This window comes from Aquarana catesbeiana, linkage group LG02 (assembly GCF_042186555.1).
Source record: "Aquarana catesbeiana isolate 2022-GZ linkage group LG02, ASM4218655v1, whole genome shotgun sequence".
Taxonomy (NCBI): domain Eukaryota; kingdom Metazoa; phylum Chordata; class Amphibia; order Anura; family Ranidae; genus Aquarana; species Aquarana catesbeiana.
The window spans coordinates 303649507-303666198 of NC_133325.1; the positions used below are offsets into that span (position 1 = coordinate 303649507).

The 16692-nt window shown below is 42.0% G+C and overlaps 1 protein-coding gene across 2 annotated transcripts in view; it reads left to right on the top strand.

Moving 5' to 3' along the window:
- The window catches only part of OCA2 (OCA2 melanosomal transmembrane protein), a 698229-nt gene that overhangs the window by 578741 nt on the left and 102796 nt on the right, over window positions 1-16692 (top strand). For both annotated transcript variants that reach the window (XM_073614631.1, XM_073614632.1), the window contains one exon: window positions 7530-7657. In XM_073614631.1, the coding sequence (XP_073470732.1) occupies window positions 7530-7657 (128 nt within the window). The remainder of the gene's footprint in view (window positions 1-7529; window positions 7658-16692) is intronic.

Below are 16692 nucleotides of genomic sequence, written 5' to 3' on the forward strand. Positions count from 1 at the left end.
GGAGGTACAGCAACCACGACTTCTAATCTAGACCAAATTGGATGTGGATTCGTGACGATTATGACATCAGTAAGTATCCACCATATGAATAGCAACCGGAATTCGTGAGCAGTTCCTCTGTGTGACATATAGCAAAAGGAGAAAAAAATTGGGCCACATAGTGTGATTCTGTTTAGATGTAAAACATTTATTAAAAATGCTAAAATAAAATGGTCACTCACATTTGAGAAGACATTAAAAGCGTATGGGTAAAATCAAAGAAACGCAGTGGCTTTTGATTTTTTTTTTGGACAATATTTATGCCTCCGGCGCAATTGTTCCAGTGACAGTCTCTTTAGGGAAGAGGCTGGAAAATTGCAGGAGAGACTTCTTGAAAGGGGTTATACTAGGTCCTGTTTATGGAAGGCCTACAACAAAGCGGCTGTTTGGCCCCATTGTGACCTTCTGTTCAAGACCAAACGTAAACAAACCCCTGAATTTAAACTACCAGACTGATTACGTGCTTTTCTAAACAACATAAAAAAATCCATGAAATCATCCAGCGTCATTGGCCATTCTTAAACGATGACCCAAAAAAACATCCTTTTTGTTTTGGATGCCCCTGCAATCACCTTTAGAAAGGCACTGTTCATAAAGGACCATCTAGTAACCAGTGAATTTAAGGGAGAAATCACCAAAGAACATTGTCCTGTCAAGGGTTCTTTCCCTTGCGGTCACTGTTCACAGTGTCCCCTAGTTTAAAAAGAGAAAACCTTTGTACTTCCTAACGGAGAGAATTTTGTACCTCTCCATTTTGTGAATTGTCACACTCGTGGCCCAGCCTTTGTAATGTTTTGCAAATGTCAAGCCTTTTACATAGGAAAAACTAGGCAGGAATTCAAATGTCGTATTGCTTATTACATATTTATAGCGTGCAAATCGGGAATCTACATTTACCCCTGGGAAGACACATGGTGTTAGTACACAAATGCATCATGCCAAGGGTTGTTTTCACCGCCCTTGACCGGATTCATATTCCGGTCAGGGGGGAGATTGGAACAAATCGCTGCTACAGCAGGAGCAGCGGTGGATATTTCGCTTTCAGGCAGCTGTATATCCAGGCCTCAACTAATCCACCAGGTTTGCCCCGTTTCTCAAGGGATTTGTCTCAGGTAAAACACAATAATATTCCCCTGTTATTCTTGCCTGCTATGAAAACTTGAATGCATTCCAGGACATGCTTTTAGAAATGGATTTGGAATTCAATTATACGTACTATTTTTAAAGGTTCTTTTTTTGAACATGGAAGTTCTCTGTTATCTTGTTATATAATAATTTGACTTTTTTGTATTTGATAAATCAGTTACAATTTTGTAAATTTAGATAATCTGCTTTTTTCCTCATGTCATCTCTCCCCGTGGGATCCGATCGTGCGGCGCTGCCACTGACGTCTGACCCCCCCCGGGGTTCTTAGTCCTGAACTGGGCCGTCTTATGGTTTGTTTGCAGCACATAGTTTTGCTTTCACTCTCCCTTTCATTCTCTCCACCACTTCACATATTCCACCTTATCTCCTTTCCTGGAGTCTCGGCACTTCCTTGTTCCCAGTGGGACAGCAGCAATTTTTGCTGCTGCTCTGGGAGCTCTTTCCATTTCACTTTTTCACTTTCTTTATTGCATTTTGTCCTGTGCCCTCATAGTAATTATATATTTAATTCTTTCTACAGTTTTTGGGATCCCCTTTTGATGCTTGGTGACCACCTTGTGGGATTCATCGGGCCCCCCTCCTTGACCACCTTCTGGTGATTCTACCATCCGCCCCCTCCCCTCCCCCTGTGGGGCGATTATTTTGACCCGCTCTTCCCCCCCTGTTTGCTTGTAGTAAAAGCGACCTCTTGCAGGCTCTCTTGGTGGCCTGCTGGGCGGGTGCCCCTTTTTGGGGGGTGTCATTCTGGTTTGTGCGCTGTGGTTCAGGCCCCGGAGGTAGACGATCTGAGACAGAATTGCTGGAAGGCTAGAAAATTAAGTTGCTTTTTCTTGGTAAATATAAATAATCTTATTTATTCTGTAACCATGTTAACTATCTAATAACATTGTTTGGTTTCCTTTGTATTGATTGATATTTTGTATTCTCCAGAAGTCTCTATTCTTATCCCCCCTGAAGAAGACCGCTACTGTTTTATGGTTGAAACATGTTGGGGTTTATCTGTATGACTTTTTATAGCATTTTACCACTGTTTGATCTTTGTACCCAAGTGTTCATACAAATATGCAATTTTTGCCTTCTAGTTCATTTTAGAGCTCTTGTCTCGACGGACAGTTGTATTTGAATATATGTCACTATGTAATAAACTTTTTTTATACTTCATCTTGGACTCATTTGCTGCAATTTAAAACCCCTTTAGGGAAATTTTCGATAGTTTATATGCTTTCATCGGGGTGTGCAGCCATTATTTGCTCATACTATTGCATCCTTTTTCTGTTCCCAGCAAAAACTTGCACTCCTTCCCCACTTTACCCTTTTTTTGTGTGTGAATGGGATTCCGCATTTTCATTCTTGAATTTAGGTTTGGACTATGGTGAACAATACATTTACCACTGCCAGCTATACCTATCAATTTATTGGTACTGAGTTAATGGAAGTGGGTTATCATGCTTTATAGCCACTTTACTTTCGGAAGATTTACCCCCTTCCCTGACCAGACCATTTTTTTGTGATACGGCACTGCATTTAACTGACAATTGCGCTGTACCCAAATGAAAATGAATGTCCTTTTTTCCCCACAAATAGAGCTTTCTTTTGGTGACATTTGATCATCTTTGTGTTTTTTGTTTTTTTTGCGCTGTTATCAAAGAACGACCGTCAATTTTGAAAAAAAAACAATATTTTTTCTGCTTTCTGCTCTATAACACAGCCAATAAACATGGAACTGACACTTTTTTGGGAACCAGTGACATTAATACAGTGATCAGTGCTAAAAATATGCACTTTCACTGTACAATGACACTGGCAGGGAAGGGGGTTAACAGGGGCACTCAAAGGGTTAAATGTGTGCCTAACTAATGTTTGTGTACAGAAATATTTACAGAAATATAGGGATCAGCCGAATACCCTCCTGTTCGGTTTGTAGCAGAACATGCGAAATTTGGCCGAACACCGTTAAAGTCTATGGGACACAAACGTGAATAATCAAAAGTGCTAATTTTAAAGGCTTATATGCAAGTTATTGTCATAAAAACTGAAACAATAAAAATGAAATATTCCTTTAAATATCATGCCTGTCTATAGACACCCCCGAGGCACAATATTTAAAAGAATATTTCCTTTTTATTGTTTCACTTTAAGCATTAAAAAAATCACTGCTCCCGAAAAAACGTCAGTTTTTAAATTTTTTTGCATTGATCCATGTCCCCTGGGGCAGGACCCGGGTCCCCAAACACTTTTTATGACAATAACTTGCATATGAGCCTTTAAAATTCACACTTTTGGTTTTTCATGTTCGTGTCCAAAAGACTTTAACAGTGTTCTGGCGGCTTTCGAATTTGCCGCGAACACCGCATATTGTTCGCTGTTCGGCGAACAGGCGAACACCCAATGTTCGAGTCAAACTTACGTTTGACTCGAACATCGGGCTCATCCCTACAGAAATACAGGATCCATGTCTTCTGTACTGACAGAATGGCAACCTGCCTTATTTTACATAGGCAGACTGCCATTCTGTCTGTGTACAGAACGATGAGCGGGTGCTTGCGGAACCCGCTGATTAGCTCCCGCTGTGTAAAATCACAGTGGGAGTGAGCCTCTGGCAGCGTGCACTCGAGCCTGATACCCGGAAGTGCAGGATCACGTATTTATATGTGATCCTGTGCAGGGCAGCAGCCCTATAGTAGTAAATCTGCTATGGGCAGTTGGCAAGTGGTTAAATGTATAGTGGGATTTGAAAAGTTACGGGCAGAGTTGCACCACAAGAATAAGTGCAATTAATGGAAAACATCAGTATTTTAGTGTGACTACTGGAATCCTGTTCCAACCACCCACACCTGCCATACCAAACCTGGGTCCACAGGTGGGCAAGAAGGGGGAAGTCAGACAGGGGAAGTGGTCCATTTTGGTGGGGTGTTGAAGTAACCAGACAACTTTACAGCCACTGAAATCACTTCTATCTGAAATCCTATCGCCTGCTCTACAAGCTTAAGCTATAGCAGCTGGGGGTATGTTTAAAATTTTGGTCTACCAGCCACTAATTTATAAAAGGTGCTGGTAAACAAGTGATTAAAGAAGTTGTCTTCTGTCAACTTTCTGAATGGAAGTACTGTATTCCTACTGCACTACTGAAACTGCTGTATGTTTGATGTGGGTAAGTGCCTGATGTGGGTAAGTCAATTTTGGAGGAATGTCATATGTAAGCCCTGTCCACATGCTTGTTCTAGGCTTTTGAGATTTGTCAGCTTACAGTATACATATGTCATAATAAGATCCAAGTATAGCATATGGATAACATGGGCTCACCTGTTCAGGAGCAAAAGCGTAACTGGAAATTAGCTGAGAGTATTGTGACCCCTGCGGTACTGCACCACTTTGGTAATGTCAAGGCTTGCATACCACCACAAGAAAAATTGTGCACCATCTCAGCAGTAAGGATGAGCCGAACACCCCCCGGTTCGGTTCGCATCTAGAACATGCGAACAGGCAAAAAATTTGTGCGAACACCGCTAAGTCTATGGGACACGAACATGAATAATCAAAAGTGCTAATTTAAAGTCTTATATGCAAGTTATTGTCATAAAAAGTGTTTGGGGACCTGGGTCCTGCCCCAGGGGACATGTATCAATGCAAAAAGAAGTTTTAAAAACTGACGTTTTTTCAGGAGCAGTATTTTTAATAATGCTTAAAGTGAAACAATAAAAGTGTAATATTCCTTTAAATTTCATACCTGGGGGGTGTCTATAGTATGCCTGTAAAGGGGCGCATGTTTCCTGTGTTTAGAACAGTCTAACAGCAAAATTATATTTCTAAAGGAAAAAAAGTAATGTAAAACTACTATCGCTAGCGCCGGCTATAATGAATTATTGGTCTGGCAATACACATAAAAGATCGTTGATAAAAATGGCATGGGATTTCCCCACGGGGAACCCCGAACTAAAATTCAAAAAAAAAATGCGTGGGGTCCCCCTTAAATCCATACCAGGCTCTTCAGGCCTGGTATGAATTTTAAGGGGAACCCCGAGACAAAATTGAAAAATGGCATGGGGTCCCCCCAAAAATCCATACCAGACCCTTATCCGAGCACACAACCTGGCAGGCCACAGGAAAAAAGGGGAGATGAGAGAGCGGCCCCCCTGAACCATACCAGGCCACATGCCCTCAACATTGGGAGGGTGCTTTGGGGTAGCCCCCAAAGCACCTTGTCCCCATGTTGATGGGGAGAAAGGCCTCTCATCACCACAACCCTTGCCCGGCGGTTGTGGAGGTCTGCGGGTGGGGGGCTTATCGGAATCTGGAAGCCCCCTTTAACAAGGGGACCCCCAGATCCCGCCCCCCCCTGTGTGAATTGGTAATGGGGTACAAATGTACCCCTACCATTTCACAAAAAAGTGTCAGGTTAAAAAACACAAAAGATGGTTTTTGACAAGTCCTTTATTAATTTCTTTTTCTTCCATCTTCTTTCTTCTGGTCTTTCTTCTGTGTTCTTCTTCCTCCTCCATCTTCTTCTTCTCCATCTTCTTCTTCCTCCGCTCTTCTCGTCCAGCATCTTCCTCTGCCCCATCCGCACGATGCTCCTCAGTGGGAGACTTCCGCCATGTGACGCTTCGGTTCTTCTGACACTCATTATATAATGGAGGGTGGGGCCACCTGGTGACCCCGCCCTCCTCTGACGCACAGGGACTTCACAGGAACTTCCCTCTGGCTTTCCCCGTGTTGTCAGAGGGGGCGGGGTCACCCAATTATGTAAACGGGTGACCCGCCCCCTCTGACAACACGGGGAAAGCCAGAGGGAAGTCCCCGTGAAGTCCCCGTGCATCAGAGGAGGGCGGGGTCACTGGGTGGCCCCACCCTCCATTATATAAGAAGTTTTAGAATTACTGGAGTGTCACACGGCAGAAGACTCCCACTGAGGCGGATCGTGCGGACGGAGTGGCGAAGAAGCCGGAGGAAGATGCGGAGGAAGAAGAAGAAGATGAAGAAGAAGATGGAGGAAGAAGAAGAACACAGAAGAAAGACCAGAAGAAAGAAGATGGAAGAGGAAGAAATTAATAAAGGACTTGTCAAAAACCGTCTCTTGTGTTTTTTTAACCTCTTTGACACTTTTTATGAAATGGGGGGTGGAATCTGGGAGTCCCCTTGTTAAAGGGGGCTTCCAGATTCTGATAAGCCCCCTGCCCGCAGACCCCCACAACCACAGGGCAAGGGTTGTGGGGATGACACCCTTCTCCCCATCAACATGGGGACAAGATGCTTTGGGGGGCTACCCCAAAGCACCCTCCCAATGTTGAGGGCATGTGGCCTGGTATGGTTTAGGAGGGGTGGTGCTCTCTTGTCCCCCCTCTTTTCCTGCGGCCTGCCAGGTTGCGTGCTCAGATAAGGGTCTGGTATGGATTTTTGGGGGGACCCCATGCCATTTTTTAAAAAAATTTTGGCGTGGGGTTCCCCTTAAAATCCATACCAGACCTGAAGGGTGTCTGGAATGGATTTTGAGGGGGACCCCCACGCCATTTTTTTTTTTTAATTTTGGCGTGGGGTTCCCCTTAATATCCATACCAGACTTGAAGGGCCTGGTATTGAAATTAGGGGGACCTCCACGCATTTTTTTTTTTTTTTAATTTTGGGAAGGGGTTCCCCTGTGGGGAAACTCCATGCCGTTTTTATCAATGAACTTTTATGTGTATTGCCGGACCGACAATTCATTATAGTCGGCGCTAGCGATAGTAGTTTTACATGACTTTAGAAATGTCATTTTGCTGTCAGACTGTTCTAAACACGGGAAATATGCGCCCCTTTACAGGCATACTATAGACATCCCCCAGGTACAAAATTTAAAGGAATATTACACTTTTATTGTTTCACTTTAAGCATTATTAAAATCACTGCTCCTAAAAAAACACCCGTTTTTAAAACTTTTTTTTTTTTGCATCGATACATGTCCCCTGGGGCAGGACCCAGGTCCCCAAACACTTTTTATGACAATACCATGCAAAATAAGCCTTTAAAATTAGCACTTTTGATTTCTTCCATAGACTTTTAAACGAACGGGTGAACGGGCGAACGGGTGAACAGCCAATGTTCGAGTCGAACTCATGTTCGACCCGAACATAAAGCCCATCCCTATCCAGCAGCATCCAGACTGTAGTAACATTAATACTTTACTAATACTTGAATAAAACCACATTGCAATCATTTATGGTATTGTGACACAATGTGGGTGATACATTCATGGCCTTATTTAAGCTTTTCACCATCACACCGCCTTGCAAAATTACCAGCTCTGGAATATAAAATTATGAAAGATACATTTTAATATATATGTATTATATTTTTTTTTCCGGATACAGGATGGATTGCAATTTTGGGTTCACTATGGCTCCTTGTTCTTGCTGATATCCATGATTTTGAAATGATTCTGCATCGAGTGGAATGGGCAACTCTACTGTTCTTTGCTGCACTGTTTGTTTTAATGGAGGTAGGATTTGGATATCTTTTAAAATGTTTATCTTTTGTGTTACATTTGGCTTTTGAGTTTTTTAATCTATTCAACACTGTGGGATATTTACTTTTGTGGATTTGTTTGGAGGCTTTTTTTTCTTTCTTCTCCATTGAGATACACAGGAATCCATCAGGTTATACTGCCACCTACAGAAGAAAAGGTCACTGGAAACAAAATGATAAAAATGGCCAGCATAACCCTACCCACAACCATGCCTCACTTTTTTGCCATTGTCCTTGAGAAATTAAAGTGTTATCTTCAGCTTGCCTGTTCTATGTTGAGTTGGAGGATTTTCTACGATCAGTAGTAGATTCATGCCAGATATGGTCAATTCAGGAAGTCTCTCTAGTGCAGGTTTCCAAGTTTATATTCGTGTTCTCTTCGTGATGGCCTTAAATTTCTGCAAATTTCTCCAGCCATCTAGACGTACTGGTAGATTTGGGCTGGATATGGAATCCCCGGCCATGTAAGCAATAGGGGCAGGACATCACTGACCATATTTGGTCACATTCATATATGACCAATGGCATCCATGGAAGACTCTGGCCCCTTCTGTATAACTGCACCATCAACCACTGGATTTTCCATTCAGCGGGTGTCAAACAAGTGAGCATGACATGTCACAGTGGTGGTGTTTTTTTGTTTTTCATCAGTTAGTTGGGAATACTGTGGATCTGCATTGCTGGACTTCTTTTGGGATTTTTATTTGGTGTCTTTATTTCTCTGTTCTTTTTTGTGAATTAGTAGGGGTACTATATATCATATTCACATGTGGGGGCTGGAATTTGGGGGCCCCCTATTGTTACAGAGGGCTTCCAGATTCCTGACTCCTTTCTTGGTACGACTAAGTGTCTGGTATGGATTTTTAGGGGACCTCTCACTACTTTTTTTTTTTTTTTTTGTAGGAAGTGATGGATTGAGTCACCCTTAAAACCCATACCAGAACCCAAAGAGTTTGATATGGATTTCCTGACTCACTTTTTCCTACTCCTTAAAATCTATACCAGACTCAAAGGGTCTGGTATGCATTTTGGGGGGACTCTATGCAATTTTTCTTTCTTGCTCCAGAATGTGCTACAACAAAGTTTACATTTAGAAAGATAAAAATAAAGCGGTTAAATTGCCAGTAAATGACGTTCATTGCCTTAAAAAACAAACACGCACAAACCCCTGCCAAATGTCCCCCAAATACATAGCAGACCCTTGGGAAATCTGTGATTTTTTTTTTTTTTTTCAACAAAAAAGTTGTAAATGACAGCTGTCAAAGCCATTTGCCAGCAATTTTAAAACTTTTTTCCCTCTGTAAATGTCAGTGTTAAAAAAAAAAAAAAAAAAAAAAAAAAAAAAATCACGTAAAGCAGTCATTATGTTCCCTTGTATTTGTATCAATAAAACTTGTTTGGAACAACAACAAAAAATCACTACTCCCAACTACATTGGATTTTTAATTTTTTTTTTTTTGTTTGCATTGGTACACGTTCCCTAGGGCCAGTGCCCACCCCCATGCAATTTTTTGATAACCCTTGCCTATTCCAGAAAATTTACATTTTCAATTTGTCAGATTCCTATTGATTTTCAATGCGATTTCAATGGGGTTCTGGTTCAGCATCCAAACTTCTTTAAAAATATACTCGCCCCCTGCAGAACCGAACCTACAGGTGGCTTGAATCATTACTACTATTTTACTATTTACCCTTATTCTGTGCTGAGAGGAGCTTCAAGCCATCTAAAACAAGTGACTGTGTATCTTATATTGGACTTCTAAAGAGGCACCCAGATTTAGATAAGTCTGTGATTTGCGTAATAGGAAGTTGCTGTTTTTTCCTTATGGTCATTGGGTATGTATGTGCTGCATTTGTGAGCCTATCCTTGAAGCCTCATTATGTACATTTGGTTGTGGTTATTTTTATTCACATACAGCATGGAGATACTAAATGAAATGGAGTCTTCCAAGAGAAAAAGATTTTTTTTCTTACTTTGTACTGACTTTACCAAATCACATAACACATTATCCACATCTAAACTTTTTCTTCCACAAAAAAAGTTTTGCCATCTAAAAGATAACGCTAGAGTGAAAATAATTCAATGGTGGGACATAATCTCCCTGAAACCTTATCCTGCTTTGAAAATTACTCCTAGTGGTTCATGGATCTTAAAGCACTGTGATTTCTTAGACCCTGACCTTACTAAAAATTGGGAGAACCTGGCTGAGTTTTGCATGTTTAAATGGATCAGCCTTATTATTCGGTAACGTGAAGGACATTGGATATTTATCATAACTTGGCTGCAGCCCTTATCACAGATTTTTTGGAGTGTCAATCTTTCAGGCCCTTTGAGCTGATTGGCTCCAAACATTTCAGCGTAAACTTACTAGGCACGTAGAATCTGTGATCAAATGAAAACTAGGCAAACTCAAAATAGATTTGGAGGACTACCAATTTAATTGTCTCTTTACTTGGAGTGATGAGGCCAAACAAATCTTGGTTTAGACCCTACCATGCACTACCCCTTATGGGTCTTAATCACATTTCCAATTTTAATGTGGGATATATGAGAAAATATATTAACAAACCTTCTTTCACAAACATCCCACACCTTCATTTCGTTCATCTGAGTATAATCTAGGTTGGAGACCTGATAGCTTCTATGCCAGGTATGATACCCAGATAATTCCTAATCAATCTTCTACAGATTACATTGAGAATTAAGAATAGGAAGATACACGAGGATTTAGAAGTAAAATAAATGCCTATAAGCATAGTCCTAGAACTAGCTAACATTGCTATCCCAGATAACACTGTGAATCTGGATAGCATTATACTTTCATGAATACCATCATTCAGATGGTGAATCCACAATAGCATCTCTCTATATCCCTTTTACCTCAGGAGGAAGGTCATAATCACAAACCATCCAGCATTGAAGACGTACCCCTTTTTTCTGTTAATTCATGCCCAGACCGACCTGTTAAACTTCTCCCTACATATGAGGGTGAACCAATCACTTCCCAAAATATACCAGTTTTTTTTTTTTTTTAAACACCCCCACCCCCCCAGACCCTTAAAGAAAAAAAACTTGCAGAAGAGGAAGGAGAGAAGGAAGAAACAAGGGCAGGCAAAAAAGAGGTGAGACTGACCTAACAGTCAAAGTTTTATAGTGACTACACAATGCCCATATAGAGGCCACAGACAGAATTGACATTGATGTCCTATTAGATTCTCAAGATGGGGAACTGGGGTCTCTTGTCCACCAAGCCCAGACTGAGCGAATCATTAACAAGAAATAGGCTGGCTTTTTTCTTAAACAATTATATTATATATATCAAGTACCTTATTTTTACTACCTTGCTAAGGTACACAAGGATCTTCATAATCCCCTAGGTAGACTCATAGTGGCTTCTACAGGTAGTATAAGGAATGGGCTATCCCAATATATGGATTTCTTATTGCCCTCTTACATCAGGGACAAGTAGTTAAGATTCCTTTCTGGGCAGAACTTTTACTTTCTGCCCAGACAAACAATTTGCAGGTGGACTACTTCCACTAACAGCACCTGGACCCAGGGAAGTGGTCCCTACACCTAGAGGTGTTTCAGGACCCTGTCTCTTTGGTGGGGTTGACTGAATATGGACCTTTACATAATCAAGATAGACAGACAGAATTTCAGTGATCCTTTTTGCTCTGGACTGGTCCAGTTAAATGCTCAATGGGCTTTGCCATTCTACTTCCCAGTCACTTGCATTAATGGCATGGCATTGAAATCCTGTTTTTTTTTTTTTTTTTTTTTTTCAGGGGCAACTCGGAATCTGTGTTTCCCATAATGCTAACTGATATGAGGGCTATTTCTTGTAAGGCATATCATTGGACTTGGAAGTCATACTTCATTTGGTGTAAGTCTTGGGGCTTCTACCCTAGGAGTTTCACTGTGGGTTGAATCCCAAGGACCATTTAAGGGTTAGGCCATTGCTCTTTCATTACTTGATTTCGACCTTTGCACAGGTAGTCCCCAACGTAGCTCCCTCTGTTAATTCCCCTGGGACTCTGTGGGATCTGAATCTGTTTTTTTGTGTTTCAAAGATCACAATGTGAACCCCTTAGAGACATCGACTCTCACCCACAAAGTGTTCTTGTAGCCATCACCTCTTCTAGGCTAATGTCTGAACTGGTGACCTTTTTCTGCAAGGAACCCTTTTCGATTTTTGCTTAGAGACAAGGTGTGGTGCTGAGACCCAAGATAGTTCTACCTTTCACCTCAACCAGAACATTGTTCTTCCATTCCCCTATCTATTCCTCTGTCAAGTTCCAGTTCACTATAAGGAAAATTCTCTCCAATGTCTGGATGTGTTTCAGACTGTAAAAGTTTATTTACCAGCCACTGTTTCTTCTAGAAGACTGATTCCTTTTGTATTCTAGATGACCTTGTATGGGTACACTGGCTTCTCAATCCACGATCTCTAGGGAAGGTTCTGATTTCTCCTGTCAAGGCACTTTCTACTTGATTTGTGAGTGCTTTTTACTTTTTTCAGCATCACAAAATGTTCCCAGTTAGCAAGGTTACCACCTGTACTGATTTTGTCAGATTTTTTTTTTACCAGGCTGAAATTCCCACCTCATGTAATGCCAGCTTCAAGCATTGGGCTTTCCAGGCAGCTTTTTGTTCTGCAGGCTGTTCTCAGTCTGCTACTGCTTTTCTTTTGTCTGTTGACCTTGCTTCTATGTTGCCACCCTTCTGTCAGACTACTTTGGTATGTCCAGACAGTCTACAAATTCCTGTGTACCTTAATTGAAAAGAAAGAAAATATAATTTTTTTTTTAATTCTCAGTGTAAAATTCCCTTTTTGTGGAGTTCATTGACCGACACTGGTCACCACCCTCCTTTTTGTTTTCATGCTCTCTACTATTTTGCTACTAAATTGAGGCATGGTGGTCGTGGGTGAGGCTATCCTGTGCTGCCCAATGCTTTTTTTGTTGTCAGTTTACATTTCTCCTGCAGGTGGCATTAAATCTTATAGTTATACTTATAAGATATTTCTCTGTCCCTCAATCTATTCTAAGAAAAGGGTTTTATGTGGAGCACATCATGGTTTGTACTCCACATAAACATTTGTTTAGAGGCATTCTTATAGCAATTTCTGCAACAGGATTGAAAGCCTGGCAACTAATCCATCCTGTTTCTGGACTTAAGCCTCGTACACACAATTGGATTTTCCACAGACAAAACCTCGGACTTCTGTGCAAAGGGCGTTGGCCTTAAACTTGTCTTGCATATAAGCAGCACACAATTGTTGGCCAACAAACACGAACATAGTGACGTACTACGTGGTTTTTCAGCTCTTTAGCGCCACCCTTTGGGCTCCTTCTTAGGGGCAGCACAGTGGTGTAGTGGTTAGCACTCTCGCCTAGCAGTAAAAAGGGTTGCTGGTTCGTATCCCAACCATGACACTACCTGCCTGGAGTTTGCATGTTCTCCCTGTGCCTGCGTGGGTTTCCCCCGGGTATTCCGGTTTCCTCCCACACTCCAAAGACATGCTGGTAGGTTAATTGGCTTCTGTTCAAAATTGGCCCTAGTATATGAATGTGAGTTGGGGACCTTGGATTGTGGGCTCCTTGAGGGTAGGGACCGATGTGGGTGTACGATGTATGTGCAGAGTGCTGCGTGAATTGGCTGCGCTATATGGGTACCTTAAAATAAAAGAAAAATAGGGATGATTGTAGACACGCACCCACACTCACTCAGGTTGAACTGGATGGACTGGTGTCTTTATTCAACCTTACTAACTATGTAACTATGTAACTCCATCAGTATCCCCAGCAAAGCAGCTGCATTATTATCCCATTAAAGAAGAGGAGAATGTGTGCTGCATTTCTAGATTTCAGATTTTGCCACGTCACGAATGTTAATTCTCCATTACGAACCGACCACTTCTGGCTCATCCTTGCTTCCGAGCATGCATGTTTGTACTTCGGCCTTTTGTCCAATGGACTTGTGTACACACAATGGGAAAATCCAACAACAGACATTTGTCCTCAGAAAATTTTAAAACCTGCCATCCAACATTTTCCATGAAAAATCCGACAATTGTCCGATGGAGCGTACAAACTATTGGATTTTCTGCCAACAGCCTGTAATCACGCAATTCCTGTCAGAAAATCCAATCGTGTGTACGAGGCTTTAGACGTAAATTTAGAACTTATGGTCCCAACTCTAAAGTTGTCAGGCCTTCCCTCAGGCAAGGAAAACCAGTACTATACAAAAACAGCACATTCACTGAAAAATATGACCCCAGAACTTTTTATTTGTTCCTTCACTGAAAAAATTACTCTCCAATGATTTTAAATAATGGACATCTTAAAGTGGTTGTAAAGGCAGAAGATTTTTTTTTTCTTAATGCATTCTATGCATTAAGATAAAAAACCTTTAGTTTGCAGTAGCCCCCTTAATACTTGCCTGAGTCCGATCTTCCTCCAGCGATGTGCACAAGTCCCTCGGCTGTCCGGGACTTTCCCTACTGTCTGGCTGAGACACAGCATGGGCTCCCGTTGCTGTTAATCAAAGTCAGTTAGCCAATCAGGAAATGGGGGGGCGGGGCTGAGCTGTGGCTCCATGTCTGTATGGACACAGGAAGCTGCAGCTTGGCTCTGGTGCCCCCATAGCTAACTGCTTGCTGTGGGGGCACTCGATAGGAGGGAGGGGCCAAGAGAGCCAGCGAGGGACCTGAGAAGAGGATTGGGGCTGCTCTGTGCAAAACAATTACAAAATAACAACATAGCAGGTAAGTATAACATGTTTGTTATTTTTAAAGAAAAAAAACAAGACTTTAGTATCACTTTAACCACTTGAGGACCGTAAGGATTTGCCCCCTTAATGATCAGGCCATGTTTTGCGATACGGCACTGCGTCGCTTTAACTGACACTTTGCGCGGTCGTGCGACATTGTACCTAAACAAGTGACATCCTTTTTTTCCTACAAATAGAGCTTTCTTTTGGTGGTATTTGACCACCTCTGCAGCTTTTTATTTTTTGTGCTTTAAACAAAAAAAAACAAATTTTTTTACTTTTTTGCTACAATATCCAAAAAAAAAAAAAAAAAATTCATCAGTTTAGGCCAATATGTATTTTACATATTTTTGGTAAAAAAAAAAAAAAAAAAAAACGCAATAAGTGCATATTGATTGGTTTGCGCAAAAGTAGCGTCTATATTTACGGTATTTTTATTATAATTTTTTTTTACTAGTAATGGCAGTGATCAGCGATTTTTAGCAGGACTGCGACATTGTGGTGGACAGATCGGATACTTTTGACACTTTTGTTTCTAACTGGGGGGAGGGGACTGATGGGGAGTAGAGAGAGATTCCTGGTTCCGGATCATTAGGAACAGCAGATCTCTCTCTACTTCCCTGACAGGACGGTGATCTGGCTGTTTACATTGACAGGTCCCCCTTTGTCTCTCTGGAACTATGATGGGTCGCCAGCAGACGACATGGCCACCGGCCACGCGTGCACCCTAGAGCTCTTAAAGCGGCCGACCTACAGCTATGGCAATACTTGCAGCCATGCCAACCAGCCACAGTATAACTGCGGCAGCTGGTCAGCAAGCGGTTAAGCAGAATTCTGTTGCTTTTTTTTTTCTTTCTATAGTTTTACAGTTTTAACGCCTAACTAAATCTCCTACAAGTAGTGACTCAGTATTTCTGGTCTCAAAATAATATTTCCTAATATTTTTTTTCTGAAGAACTGAAATGGATGGCTTTAAGGGATGCACTGCAGGTATATAATATATCCTGCATCTTTAGATGGTTGACTTGCATAGCAGTATATTTGCAAAAATGTAGTTTTTACCAGGTTTGTGTTGCTTGAAACCATAATGGTATAAGCTGTCATTACTAGGGTTGTCCCGATACCACTTTTTTAGGACCGAGTACAAGTACCGATACTTTCTTTCAAGTACTCGCCGATACCGATTACCGATACTTTTTTTTTAAATGTCACATGACAGTGTTTTTTGTTTTTTTTTTTTTTATTTACAACTTTTATTTTTTACAATAATATTTTTTTTATTCTTTATTGTTTTTTGTTTTTGTTTTTTTTTTAATCAGCCCTTTTGGGGGGCTTTGGTGAGATATCAGGGGTCTTAACAGACCTCTGATATCTCCCCCTTGAGACAGAGAAAGAGACAGAGGATAGAGATTCCCCAGTCCCTTTCTCTGCAGCCTCAGCTGCACTGAGAATGAATGGAGAGAAGACAGCAGCTTCTCTCCATTCATAAACTGACACATCGTAATCACAGGAGATTACAATGTTTCAGTTATTGTGAATGGACAGAGTCAGCTGACTCTATCCATTCCATACACAAAGGAAGGAGGAGGGGGACTGAGGAACGGAGGGGGAGAATGGAGGGAGACAGATAAGGAGAGCAGAACGGAGGGGACAGATAAGGAGAGCAGAACGGAGGGGACAGATAAGGAGAGCAGAACGGAGGGGACAGATAAGGAGAGCAGAACGGAGGGGACAGATAAGGAGAGCAGAACGGAGGGGACAGATAAGGAGAGCAGAACGGAGGGGACAGATAAGGAGAGCAGAACGGAGGGGACAGATAAGGAGAGCAGAACGGAGGGGACAGATAAGGAGAGCAGAACGGAGGGGACAGATAAGGAGAGCAGAACGGAGGGGACAGATAAGGAGAGCAGAACGGAGGGGACAGATAAGGAGAGCAGAACGGAGGGGACAGATAAGGAGAGCAGAACGGAGGGGACAGATAAGGAGAGCAGAACGGAGGGGGACAGCGGAGAGGCACAGAGGAAAGGAGGGGGCACGGAGGAGGATGCAGTGACAGTCAGCGGTGAGCGATCACCGCTGTATGTCACTAAAGCTGGTGAAAGCCGCTGGGGGAGAAGCTTGTAACTCCCCCACGCGCCGATCACAGCTGTCTTCCAGGTATCGGGGGAAGCATCGGGAGCATTTGCCCGAGTACAAGTACTTGGGCAAATGCTCGGTATCGGTACCGATACTAG